This window comes from Tachypleus tridentatus, chromosome 2 (assembly GCF_004210375.1).
Source record: "Tachypleus tridentatus isolate NWPU-2018 chromosome 2, ASM421037v1, whole genome shotgun sequence".
Taxonomy (NCBI): domain Eukaryota; kingdom Metazoa; phylum Arthropoda; class Merostomata; order Xiphosura; family Limulidae; genus Tachypleus; species Tachypleus tridentatus.
The window spans coordinates 70,965,276-70,978,848 of NC_134826.1; the positions used below are offsets into that span (position 1 = coordinate 70,965,276).

General features: G+C 36.2%; 1 protein-coding gene across 4 annotated transcripts in view; it reads left to right on the forward strand.

The window, feature by feature from the left end:
- The window catches only part of LOC143244182 (T-box transcription factor TBX3-like), a 51,311-nt gene that overhangs the window by 8,712 nt on the left and 29,026 nt on the right, over positions 1 to 13,573 (forward strand). For all 4 annotated transcript variants that reach the window (XR_013024939.1, XM_076488408.1, XM_076488407.1 and 1 more), the window contains exon 2: positions 3,859 to 4,126. Coding sequence is in view for 3 of the 4 variants with exons in the window: in XM_076488408.1 (XP_076344523.1) it covers positions 3,859 to 4,126 (268 nt within the window). In the remaining variant the exon portion in view is untranslated. The remainder of the gene's footprint in view (positions 1 to 3,858; positions 4,127 to 13,573) is intronic.

Sequence of the window (13,573 nt, forward strand, 5' to 3'; positions counted from 1 at the left end):
TGTGTATTTATATATGTATATACACACACACACAGTTTTTTTCACGTGACTTAACCCAATATCCAATCACGAGTGAGGTGAAGAGAAAATAAATTTGAGCACCCTCCGGTTAATTCTGGCCCAGAGCTCTGCTAGGGGCGGGCCAATTAAATCCTAAACCGAAATACCTGTCACGATTTCTGCTCTGCTTTGTTCTAGATTCTATAAGGAAGGCAGCTAGCCGGCAGTGGCTAACACACACCGTTATTGCATAAGGAGTCATTCAAGTTGTAACTACAAATTATGTTATTTTCTTTCCCTAAATAGCGACTCATTACTTTCCCTCCTGAAAAAGTAACACATTATTTTTCTTTTTTGATTAATGATTCATTTTTATCCTTCTTATTGATAAACGTTATTTAAACTCTAAAGGCCTAGCATGGACAAGTGGTTAGGATGTTTGACTCACAATCTGAGCGCCGCAGGTTCCAATCTCCATCCACTAAATATGTTCGTCCTTTCAACCGTGGAAGCGTTATTAAGTGAGGGTTAATCCCATTAATCGTTGGTAAAAGAATAGCTCAAGAGATGGTGGTGGTTGGTGATGACTAGCTGCCTTCTATCTAGTCTTACACTGCTGAAGTAGAGATGGCTAGCGCAAATAGACCTCTTGCAGCTTTGCGCGAAATTCAAAAACAAACTATTCATCCCTCTGGCGGTGATTCTTAAAGAATCTGGCGGAGTCCTAGGCCTTGCACAGCCTTATGTCATGTATCATCTTGTAAAACAAATTATTGGTTCATACAAATTTAACTCTTGCTTTTTTTGAGCATCTCTGAAGTATTGTTACCCGTCAGATATAACAATATTGACAACCATTCACTGTGTTCAGATTCTAATAATTTAAATCTTCAAGTATAAAAAGAAAAATATCGAACTGTAATAAATTAAACATGGGTTACATTAAAGAAAAACATAGGCCCTGATCGTGAATTAGGACTGTTAAATAGTTTTATATTCATCATTAATATGATTGAAAATTAATGAAAGAAACGTTACTTTCATACAACGAGTAGTTAAAAACATATTTCCATATTGACGTGTATGAGTAACCAGATTTAATGTATATTGACTTTACAAAGAAAAGACGATTTTAGTACGTTGTACTTCCAAAGAAACAATGGTTCTCAGTATCACTAATAAAATAAAATAAAATAAAAAATAAATTGCATCTCGATACTCTGAGATGCTGTGTTTAAATTTGAAAACAGTTGGAACCAGAAATTTGACACTTTGCACGTGGCTTGCATCTATATTACTATATGTCACATTACTAAAATAACACACCACGAAACCGTCACATATGTAGTTATGATGGAAGGTTAGATGCATCATTTTAGTAATATGACATACTTATTTCTACCAATCTAACTTGATTGCGTGCGAATTGCACGTGTGAAGCAAGATTAACAACTGGATTCGCGCAAAGTTAGCGCATGCTTGAGGGTGTCGTTTTTTTACTTATTCTATTTTTGCCGCTTTCCGAATTATTTTCTAAACCTTTTCGTAGTCGTGGGTTCTATGTCACGGACATAAGCAGTTCAACCTGTATTGCATCTGTACCTTATGTTGACTAATATTTATAGCTATTATAGGCAAATTTATTTTGCTCGACATCCATCTAATGTTGCAGCTAAAAAGGAAACGCCATTTAAGCAATACACACAACATCCTACATCAATTTCTATTATTACTATTTTTGCTATTTATTACCCTAACAGTTTCAGAACGTAAGCTTAAAACGTCTATTAAGACGGCTTCGGAACGTGTAAATAAGGTATAGAAAATAATAAAGTGACTATTAATATAGTTTTAAAGCGTGTAGGTAAGTTATAGTAAAGAATAAAATGATTGAATGTGTTAAAACAAAAAACTCCAGGACGTGTAAATAAATAAAGAATACAACCATTACTTTGTTACTACTTAACAAAGTTGTCTCGCATTTCCTAACATTGGAATTTCAACGTGGTTGTCTCTCTGTGGTTGTTGTTTAGCAGGAAGCCACAAAATGGGTTAACTGTGCTGCGCTAACTACGGGTTATCGAAATGTTTTAGCCACTGGGAGAACCAATAGGTTGTCATTTCGGTTAATTTACTCTGTGATTTACTATATGTCATACATTTAGAGAAACAAAAAGTAGTTCGGCCTCATTAAATTGTTATTAAATATTTAGACAAATTTTTATTTAATTTTGTTAACGGATGTATGAAGAAATGTAATGACTTACTATAAGCTGCTTAACCCTCAGCGATAGTTCTGAAGACTTATAACGCTAAACATCTGGTTTTTATATTCATGGTAGTTATATCACAAGTAACGAATCGTATAGGTTTTTATTTAACAACGAACAAACTATTGGTTGAATTGATAGCGAGGTTTTAATGTAAAGTCATGAAATTCTCAGGTCTGGTTATCATATTGAACAAACCACTCTTATCATCCTGCAAGCCATGTTGTCACATCAAACAAACCACTCTAGTCATCCACAAGTCTTGTTGTCACACACTGGATAAGCCAATCTTATCATCCTACAAGTCTTGTGGTCACATTAAACAAACCACTCTAGTCATCCACAAGTCTTGTTGTCACACACTGGATAAGCCAATGTTATCATCCTACAAGCCATGTTGTCACATCAAACAAACCACTCTTGTCATCCACAAGTCTTGTTGTCACACACTGAATAAGCCAATTTTATCATCTTACAAGTCTTGTTGTCACACACTGGATAAGCCAATTTTATCATCAACAAGTCTTGTTGTCACACACTGAATAAGCCAATTTTATCATCTTACAAGTCTTGTGGTCACATTAAACAAACTACTCTTGCCATCCACAAGTCTTGTTGTCACACACTGGATAAGCCAATTTTATCATCTTACAAGTCTTGTGGTCACATTAAACAAGACACTCTTATCATCCTACAAGTCATGTTGCCACATCGAACAAACCACCCTTGTCATCCACAAGTCTTGTTGTCACACACTGAATAAGCCACTCATTCTCCATGTCTTGTTATTATGTTGAACAAGCCAATCTTATCATCCTACAAGTCATGTTGTCACATCGAACAAGCCACTTTTGTCATCTTCCAAGTCATGTTGTCACATTAAACAAGACACTCTTGTCATCGCCAAGTCTTGTTGTCACATCGAAAAAAACGACTCTTAAAATTCCGAGAAATGTCGACAGCTGGCCAAACATTCGCTTCTTAACGCTAGACCAGTATCTAATATTAACTGTCTTTCGTAGCTATTTTGTCACTAACGCACTACATGAAATCATTGTTTTCGTTTATAGTTTTAGTTTTCTACCCGCTTCTCTGACATTTTGCATTTACATAAATATTTACATGTGTATTGATTTGAGAATTTTTAATAAGTTTTTAAGTGGGCCGTCTTTTCTATGTCTTCTCTAAGAATGAATCTAACTCCAAATTGTATAACTATAAGTCTTCAAGCATATTGCTGCCCCAACAAGCGTGGAAAATATAATCTCGGGAACCGGCATTTTTGTTCATTAAGTCACAGGGGTGAAAGGAAAAGAAACCATGTATTTAAATAAGATACGAAGTAAACTCACTTAAATGTGCCACTAAATATTTGAGGTGATCAATTGTTGTTTTATTTTATACCATTAATCGAAGCGATAGTTATATAACGTGTGACTTTTCGGAACATCTTAAATGTATTGCCAATATCATGCATGATCTGAGATGAGTTAAAAAGTACAAAATAGCCAAGGTCACAAACTGGATAATTAAGCTTTAAAAGTTTTGTCATTAATTTTGGTTTTGTTATTTCTTGTATGTCATCCAGGAGGATGTTTCCTGCCTTTAAAGTCCAAGTGTCCGGAATGGACAAGAAAGCTAAGTACATCATGTTGATGGACATTGTCGCAGCTGATGATTCCAGGTACAAGTTCCACAACAGTCGTTGGATGGTGGCCGGTAAGGCTGACCCGGAAATGCCCAAACGGATGTACATCCACCCGGACTCGCCCAACACTGGGGAACAGTGGATGCAGAAAGTGGTGTCCTTCCACAAGCTGAAACTCACCAACAACATCTCGGACAAACACGGCTTTGTAAGTACAGCTCCACCGGTCTCGCTTCCCTCTTTTGTTCAAGGTCGAACTCTCTGTCCGTTAAGTAGCCTAACTAGCCTATTGACAAGCTAAATTGCACGAGGTTCTGCCTGTTTGTCAAGTGCGGCTTTGAAGCCGCCAGTTAAGTAGATCCCTCTCGGAGAGGCTGAAGTGGTTCTGGAACTCACCTTTTAGTTCGTGCCGCAACAACTGTATGTAAGTACGTGTGTGTGTGTGTGTCCGTCTTGCGAGTACTATATTCGGGTAATTCTAGTTCATCATCGCGCATGCGTAAATGAGGTGTATTACTTGTAAGTCTCTTAAGTGCTGGAAGGGTCGTTAGTGTTTGTTTTTGTCAATTTCAGAGGCGACAGGGGCAACTAGGATCGAGCTTGAATGTACTGTTTGCTGATTGCAGCCTTAATTTGCCCGCCAACGGGGCTTGTCAGGGGCTGAACGTTGTGGCCTCCAGCTATGCTTAAGTTTACCTATGTATTTATCTCCTTTTTTCACCTCTCTCTTTTACTATTGTGAATATACCAAGGGCTTTACCAAAAACAATAACCCAACCAAATGCCTCCCGGTGTTCGATAGGCCTAATCCTTTACACGCCATTGTGTTTCTGTAATAGGCTATATCGGTTTACCCTGGGTACGCCCACTGGGCTGTTAAAGGTTGATGGAACCACCAACTCTGTCGCTGTTTTGTCGTGTTTCAGCTGAACACAGGACAAAGATCAAAGGATAAAAAAAAAAAAAAAAACTCGTTGATCCCCTCTTATTTTGAGAAATTTGAAGAAAGTGAAAAAAACCCATATTAGTTAGTAGTTAAATATAGCGAATATCTATTAACCCACAATCAGTAAATAATTAGTTAGGTATCAGTATGAAGAATGCTAGAATGACGAGTGTTGTTTGTAAGAAACCTCCTAACAGTTCACTTGCCAGGCAAGCCAAAGACTAAACAAAACTGAACAACCGAGGACAGATGTGTAATAAGTTATACTTATTGAAGTTATAACCAACTTCAATCACAGAAATAATCAAATGCCAAAAAAGTGAAAAGTATCGAAATGGACAAAAAGTGAGAGAGTACAGCGGTAAGTCTATGAATTTACAACGTTAAAATGAAGGGTTCGATTGCCCTCGGTGGACTCAGCAGGTAGCTCAATGCGGCTTTGCTATAAGAAAACGCACACACGTACAAAAAAAAAAAGAGAAGAAAAAAAACAGTGTCAACGAACCACATGAATATATACTTATAAGGGTGATGTCGTTGAATAAGGAATCACGGCCAAGCATGGCGAGGTGGGTTAAGGCGTTCGACTCGTAATCCGAGAGTCGCGGGTTCGAATCCCCGTCGCACCAAACATGCTCGTCCTTTCAGCCGTGGAAGCATTATAATGTTACGGTCAATCCCACTATTCATTGGTAAAAGAGTAGCCCAAGAGTTGGCGGTGGGTGGTGATGACTAGCTGCCTTCCATACAATCTTACACTGCTAAATTAGGGCGGGCTAGCGCAGATAATCATCGTGTAGCCTTGCGCGAAATTCAAAACGAACAAACAAATCAGTAAGTAACCTTGAATAGAAATTTTATGTCACAACCATGTAAACAGCTAAGAGACACAGGATTAATTTATTATCACGTTCTTTACTGACAACACAGGGAAATTCATTGCGCCCCCTGTTCACACTGTATAAAATTACTGGTCAATTTGTGTATATAATTAACAAGACTTCTGAAGTTATTTGTGAACCTTAGATACATATTAACTTTAACTTATTAATTATAGCAGATTTAAAACACTAATAAATCGGGTTTCGATATCTAAGGGGGGGGGGAACAACACAGATAGCCCACAGTGTAGCCTGTGTTTAGTGTATATTAGTGCCAACTGGTGGAATGTTGAGAAAGACCGTTACATTTGTCATATTTCCTTCATGTTTTCTTCTTACACAACAAACTCTAAGAACTTCTGAGAGAACTCATAGATGAAAATGTAATAATATTCCATATAGATTATTGTCATATTCTGTGCCGATGAGGTTTTTTGCTCAATATCGTGATTCATAAGAATATTAAACAGATGCACTAAACCAGGCCTGAATAATATAGATATGCTTAGATAGGTGCATTAAACCAGGCCTGAATAATATAGATATCATTAGATAGGTGCATTAAACCAGGCCTGAAGTATATAGATATCATTAGATAGGTGCACTAAACTAGGTCTGAATTATATAGATATCATTAGATAGGTGCATTAAACCAGGCCTAAATAATGTAGATATCATTAGATAGGTTCACTAAACCAAGCCTAAATAATGTAGATATTATTAGATAAGTTCACCAATCCAGGCCTGTATAATATAGATATCCTAGGTAGGTTCACTAAACCAGGTTTGAACAATATCATAAGCTGTTTATGAATGTTTCCTGGAACACCAATAAACTATCAATAAGGGTAATCAATATTTTAACGCTTTTCATTATTTTCGGTGGTAAGACACAGGGTTAATTTTAAATTAAACATTCTCATCCTTCTGGGCCCTTCATCAGTGGATAAGACTTAAAACCAACACTCATCGTTCATGTACTTATCAAGTTTTTTTTTCTTAAACTTATTCAAATTTACTTCCTTTACAACATCTGAAGGTAACCTATTCCAAAGGCTAACCACCCTGTTAGAAAAATAAAACTAAACACCCAAATCTTTCCAGGTCCTTGAAAATGGTTGATAATTCAATATAAAACTGGTAGATAAACAGGGTAAGTTTGAATACCGATATTCCAAAGTTTTTAATAAACCTTAGTCCAGAATAAATGTGGTCCCTCAATGGGATAGGTCAAGTTTTATCGCGTAATAAGTTTAAAGAACATAAAACGATTGCGTTGTTTAAATTAAATTTGCTGAATCGAACATTAAATTTGAAGGATGACCTTGGAATTGTTCATTATTTTCTTTCTCTTACTAATCATTTGCATTATTTCAGTTCTCGAAAGCCTTTCATGTACTTATGAGTGTATTTATAAAGTTTCAGTTAACAACAAAACAATAAATACGTGACATTTTTGTGCTATTTGGTAGCGAAGAAGTGTTAGAAAACTTAAGTGTGACTTATCTTACTGATGTCCAGGTGGTTGAGGTGCTCGACTCGCAATCTACGGGTCGCGGGTTCTAATCCTCGTTCCATCAAACATATTAGCTCTCTGATCTATGGGGGCGTTATAATGTTACGAACAATCCCAGTGTTCGTTGGTCGTGATGATTGCTGCATTCCCTCTAGTCTGACGCTGCTAAATTAGGGACGGCTAACGCAGATAGCCCACGTTCAGCTTTGCGCGAAATTTAAAGCAAACCAAATCTTATTCTTTAACCCTTAATTTACTAACTTATTGCCCCCCAGTGGCTCAGCGGCATGTATGCGGAGTTACAACGCTAAAGTCCGGGTTTCGATACCCGTGGTGGGCAGAGCACAGATCGCCCATTGTATAGCATTGTGCTTAATGCAAAACAACAACAACTACAGACTTGTTTATTCTTTGAGGATTTCCTCGCTGACTCAGCGGTAAGTTCGCTGGTTTATATTGCTAATAAACGCGTTTCGACACTAGCTGTGGGTATACCACAGATAGCCTGTTGTTAAGCGATATGTGGTACAAATATTTCGATAGTTTTCAAAGAAACCTTTCAACACGAACGTCCAGAACATTACCCCCTTCACCCCTAACTTATAAACACCAAATACCTGGACAGTGCAGCAAACGCTTCAATCCCCACTGACATTTTCCTGCACCTCTCAATTTTTTTTGTGTCCCCCGATATCCTGGATCATATTAAGTGTTTGTTTGTTGTTCTTTGTTGCAACAAATAGTAAAGATCAATAATTTGTTTTTATTTTACCTACCCTAAACCTACTAAACAGCTTATTTACCTTAAACCCAATAAATAATTTATTTACCCTAAACTTACCAATCAGTTTATTTATCCTAAACCCATTAAACAATTTATTTACCACAGACCTATCAAACAGTTTATTAACCCTAAACCAACTAAATAATTTAGTTACCCTAAACCTACCAATCATTTTATTTACCATAAACCCAATGAACAATTTATTTACCCAAAACCTACCAAACAGGCTATTCACACTTTCTAACCTATTTTTTTTACCCAAATGATTACCTGTAGAAAAGAAGTCGAATTATTGATAAATTATTTCAGCGTTACTCATGCACCACATTTACTAACTTCTATGGAAGTCACAACATTCCTTTGTCAACAAGAACTTGTTTATTTACGATGTTTGACATTTGTACAAGAAAAGTGTTTTCGATAGTATTCATTCGATATATTCTGACATTTTATCTGTTTTGCATCAAGTTGGTTTTCTCGTCATCAGTAATTTCTTCCGTTTTCTTTTACTTTTTTTCCTTAATAGATAGGAATCATAAAACTACTGGAAAAACAAGCGTTGTATGGAATTAATAAAACTTGTGTTATCGATATGTTATAAACTCTACTTATTTTAAGTTTTACCTAACGCGGTTGTAATTATATTTATTTTTGTTGTTCAAAGTAACACCTGCCTAAACACCACCTCGCAGGTGATAATAAAGTAGTCAAACGTGATAGTATCGACAGAATAACATTGACTTGGGTATGGTGGAACATGTTTACATGAGTTCAGAATGCACCATTTTCATGTTGCTCAGTGGTCCTGTGAATTCATATAGAAGGAATGCGGTATTACAGTGACACTATATGTAGGTAGGTAACTAGTCTTGTGTGCGACGAAATTAGGACACCATCATTGTATTTGTCAGCCAGTATCTATATATCTATCCAGCTATAGTAGCGGTTCAACCAGCCGCCTTAAGATGATTAAATTAAACAGCATTCTCAGTAGGAGACTAACCAGTTCACGCTGGACATGATAGATATGCAAATTCCAGCTGTCCCGTAACTCGTTATGTACATATATATATACATACAAACAACAGATTGTAGCTTACCCTTGTTTGTTGGTAAATATTTAGATGGTAGTAGAAACATTACCCTTATTTGTTGGTACTTCTTTAGACGGTAGTAAAACATTACCCTTGTTGGTACTTCTTTAGACGGAAGTAAAAACATTACCCTTGTTGGTATTTCTTTAGATGGAAGTAAAAACATTCTCTTTGTTGGTATTTCTTTACATGGTAGTAGAAACATTCCCCTTGTTGGTACTCCTTTACATGGTAGTAGAAACATTCCCCTTGTTGGTACTCCTTTACATGGTAGTAGAAACATTCTCTTTGTCGGTACTCTTTTACATGGTAGTAGAAACATTACCATTGTTGGTACTCCTTTACATGGTAGTAGAAACATTACCATTGTTGGTACTCCTTTACATGGTAGTAGAAACATTTTCCTTGTTAGTACTACTTTAGATGGCAGTAGAAACATTACCCTTGTTGGTACTACTTTAGATGGTAGTAGAAACATTACCCTTGTTTGTTGGTACTTCTTTACATGATAGTAGAAACATTGCCCTTGTTGGTACTACTTTAGATGGTCGTAGAAACATTACCCTTGTTTGTTGGTACTTCTTTAGATGGTAGTAGAAACATTCCCCTTGTGTGTTGGTACTTCGTTAGATGGTAGTAGAAACATTCCCCTTGTTGGAACTACTTTAGATGGTAGTAGAAACATTACCCTTGTTGGTACTACTTCAGATGGTAGTAGAAACATTACCTTTGTTTGTTGGTACTTCTTTACATTATAGTAGAAACATTGCCCTTGTTGGTACTACTTTAGATGGTCGTAGAAACATTACACTTGTCGGTACTCCTTTACATGGTCGTAGAAACATTACCATTGTTGGTACTACTTTAGATGGTACTAGAAACATTACCCTTGTTTGTTGGTACTTCTTAAATGTACCATTAGTTTAAATGGTACTATATGATAGTAGAAACATTACCCTTGTCTGTACATCTTTAGACGGTAGTAGAAACGTTACCCTTGTTTGTTGGTAAATCTTTAGATGGTAGTAGAAACATTACCCTTGTCTGTACATCTTTAGACGGTAGTAGAAACATTACCCTTGTTTGTTGGTAAATCTTTAGATGGTAGTAGAAACATTCCCCTTGTTGGTACTTCTTTAGATGGTAGTAGAAACATTCTCCTTGTCGGTACTCCTTTACATGGTAGTAGAAACATTACCATTGTTGGTACTTCTTTAGACGGTAGTAGAAACATTACCCTTGTCGGTACTACTTTAGACGGTAGTAGAAACATTACCCTTGTTGGTACTACTTTAGATGGTAGTAGAAACATTACCCTTGTTGGTACTACTTCAGCTGGTAGTAGAAACATTACCTTTGTTTGTTGGTACTTCTTTACATTATAGTAGAAACATTGCCCTTGTTGGTACTACTTTAGATGGTCGTAGAAACATTACACTTGTCGGTACTCCTTTATATGGTCGTAGAAACATTACCATTGTTGGTACTATTTTAGATGGTACTAGAAACATTACCCTTGTTTGTTGGTAGTTCTTAAATGTGCCATTAGTTTAAATGGTACTATATGATAGTAGAAACATTACCCTTGTCTGTACATCTTTAGACGGTAGTAGAAACATTACCCTTGTTTGTTGGTAAATCTTTAGATGGTAGTAGAAACATTACCCTTGTTTGTTGGTAAATCTTTAGACGGTAGTAGAAACATTACCCTTGTTTGTTGGTAAATCTTTAGATGGTAGTAGAAACATTACCCTTGTTTGTTGGTACATCTTTAGACGGTAGTAGAAACATTACCCTTGTTTGTTGGTACATCTTTAGACGGTAGTAGAAACATTACCCTTGTTTGTTGGTAAATCTTTAGATGGTAGTAGAAACATTACCCTTGTTTGTTGGTACTTCTTTAGATGGTAGTAGAAACATTCCCCTTGTGTGTTGGTACTTCTTTAGATGGTAGTAGAAACATTCCCCTTGTTGGAACTACTTTAGATGGTAGTAAAAACATTCTCCTTGTCGGTACTTCTTTACATGGTAGTAGAAACATTTTCCTTGTCGGTACTCCTTTACATGGTAGTAGAAACATTACCATTGTTGGTACTCCTTTACATGGTAGTAGAAACATTACCCTTGTTTGTTGGTACTTCTTTACATGATAGTAGAAACATTATCCTTGTTAGTACTACTTTAGATGGTAGTAGAAACATTACCCTTGTTGGTACTTCTTTAGATGGTAGTAGAAACATTCCCCTTGTTGGAATTACTTTAGATGGTAGTAGAAACATTACACTTGTCGGTACTCCTTTACATGGTCGTAGAAACATTACCATTGTTGGTACTATTTTAGATTGTACTAGAAACATTACCCTTGTTTGTTGGTACTTCTTAAATGTACCATTAGTTTAAATGGTACTATATGATAGTAGAAACATTACCCTTGTCTGTACCTCTTTAGACGGTAGTAGAAACATTACCCTTGTTTGTTGGTAAATCTTTAGATGGTAGTAGAAACATTCCCCTTGTTGGTACTTCTTTAGATGGTAGTAGAAACATTCTCCTTGTCGGTACTCCTTTACATGGTAGTAGAAACATTACCATTGTTGGTACTACTTTAGATGGTAGTAGAAACATTACCCTTGTTTGTTGGTACTTCTTTAGACGGTAGTAGAAACATTACCCTTGTCGGTACTACTTTAGATGGTAGTAGAAACATTACCCTTGTTGGTACTATTTTAGATGGTAGTAGAAACATTACCCTTGTTGGTACTACTTCAGATGGTAGTAGAAACATTACCTTTGTTTGTTGGTACTTCTTTACATTATAGTAGAAACATTGCCCTTGTTGGTACTACTTTAGATGGTAGTAGAAACATTACCCTTGTTGGTACTACTTCAGATGGTAGTAGAAACATTACCTTTGTTTGTTGGTACTTCTTTACATTATAGTAGAAACATTCCCCTTGTTGGTACTACTTTAGATGGTCGTAGAAACATTACACTTGTCGGTACTCCTTTACATGGTCGTAGAAACATTACCATTGTTGGTACTATTTTAGATGGTACTAGAAACATTACCCTTGTTTGTTGGTACTTCTTAAGTGTACCATTAGTTTAAATGGTACTATATGATAGTAGAAACATTACCCTTGTCTGTACATCTTAGACGGTAGTAGAAACATTACCCTTGTTTGTTGGTAAATCTTTAGATGGTAGTAGAAACATTACCCTTGTTTGTTGGTACTTCTTTAGATGGTAGTAGAAACATTCCCCTTGTGTGTTGGTACTTCTTTAGATGGTAGTAGAAACATTCCCCTTGTGTGTTGGAACTACTTTAGATGGTAGTAGAAACATTACCCTTGTTTGTTGGTACTTCTTTACATGGTAGTAGAAACATTACCATTGTTGGTACTCCTTTACATGGTAGTAGAAACATTATCCTTGTTAGTACTACTTTAGATGGTAGTAGAAACATTACCCTTGTTGGTACTACTTTAGATGGTAGTAGAAACATTACCCTTGTTGGTACTTCTTTAGATGGTAGTAGAAACATTACCCTTGTTTGTTGGTACTTCTTTAGATGGTAGTAGAAACATTCCCCTTTTTGGAACTACTTTAGATGGTAGTAGAAACATTACCATTGTTGGTACTATTTTAGATGGTACTAGAAACATTACCCTTGTTTGTTGGTACTTCTTTAGATGGTAGTAGAAACATTCCCCTTGTTGGAACTACTTTAGATGGTAGTAGAAACATTACCATTGTTGGTACTATTTTAGATGGTACTGGAAACATTACCCTTGTTTGTTGGTACTTCTTAAATGTACCATTAGTTTAAATGGTACTATATGATAGTAGAAACATTACCCTTGTCTGTATATCTTTAGACGGTAGTAGAAACATTACCCTTGTTTGTTGGTAAATCTTTAGATGGTAGTAGAAACATTACCCTTGTTGGTACTACTTTAGATGGTAGTAGAAACATTACCCTTGTTTGTTGGTACTTCTTTAGATGGTAGTAGAAACATTCCCCTTGTTGGAACTACTTTAGATGGTAGTAGAAACATTACCATTGTTGGTACTATTTTAGATGGTACTAGAAACATTACCCTTGTTTGTTGGTACTTCTTTAGATGGTAGTAGAAACATTACCCTTGTTTGTTGGTACTTCTTTAGATGGTAGTAGAAACATTACCCTTGTTTGTTGGTACTTCTTTAGATGGTAGTAGAAACATTCCCCTTGTTGGAACTACTTTAGATGGTAGTAGAAACATTACCATTGTTGGTACTATTTTAGATGGTACTAGAAACATTACCCTTGTTTGTTGGTACTTCTTAAATGTACCATTAGTTTAAATGGTACTATATGATAGTAGAAACATTACCCTTGTCTGTATATCTTTAGACGGTAGTAGAAACATTACCCTTGTTTGTTGGTAAATC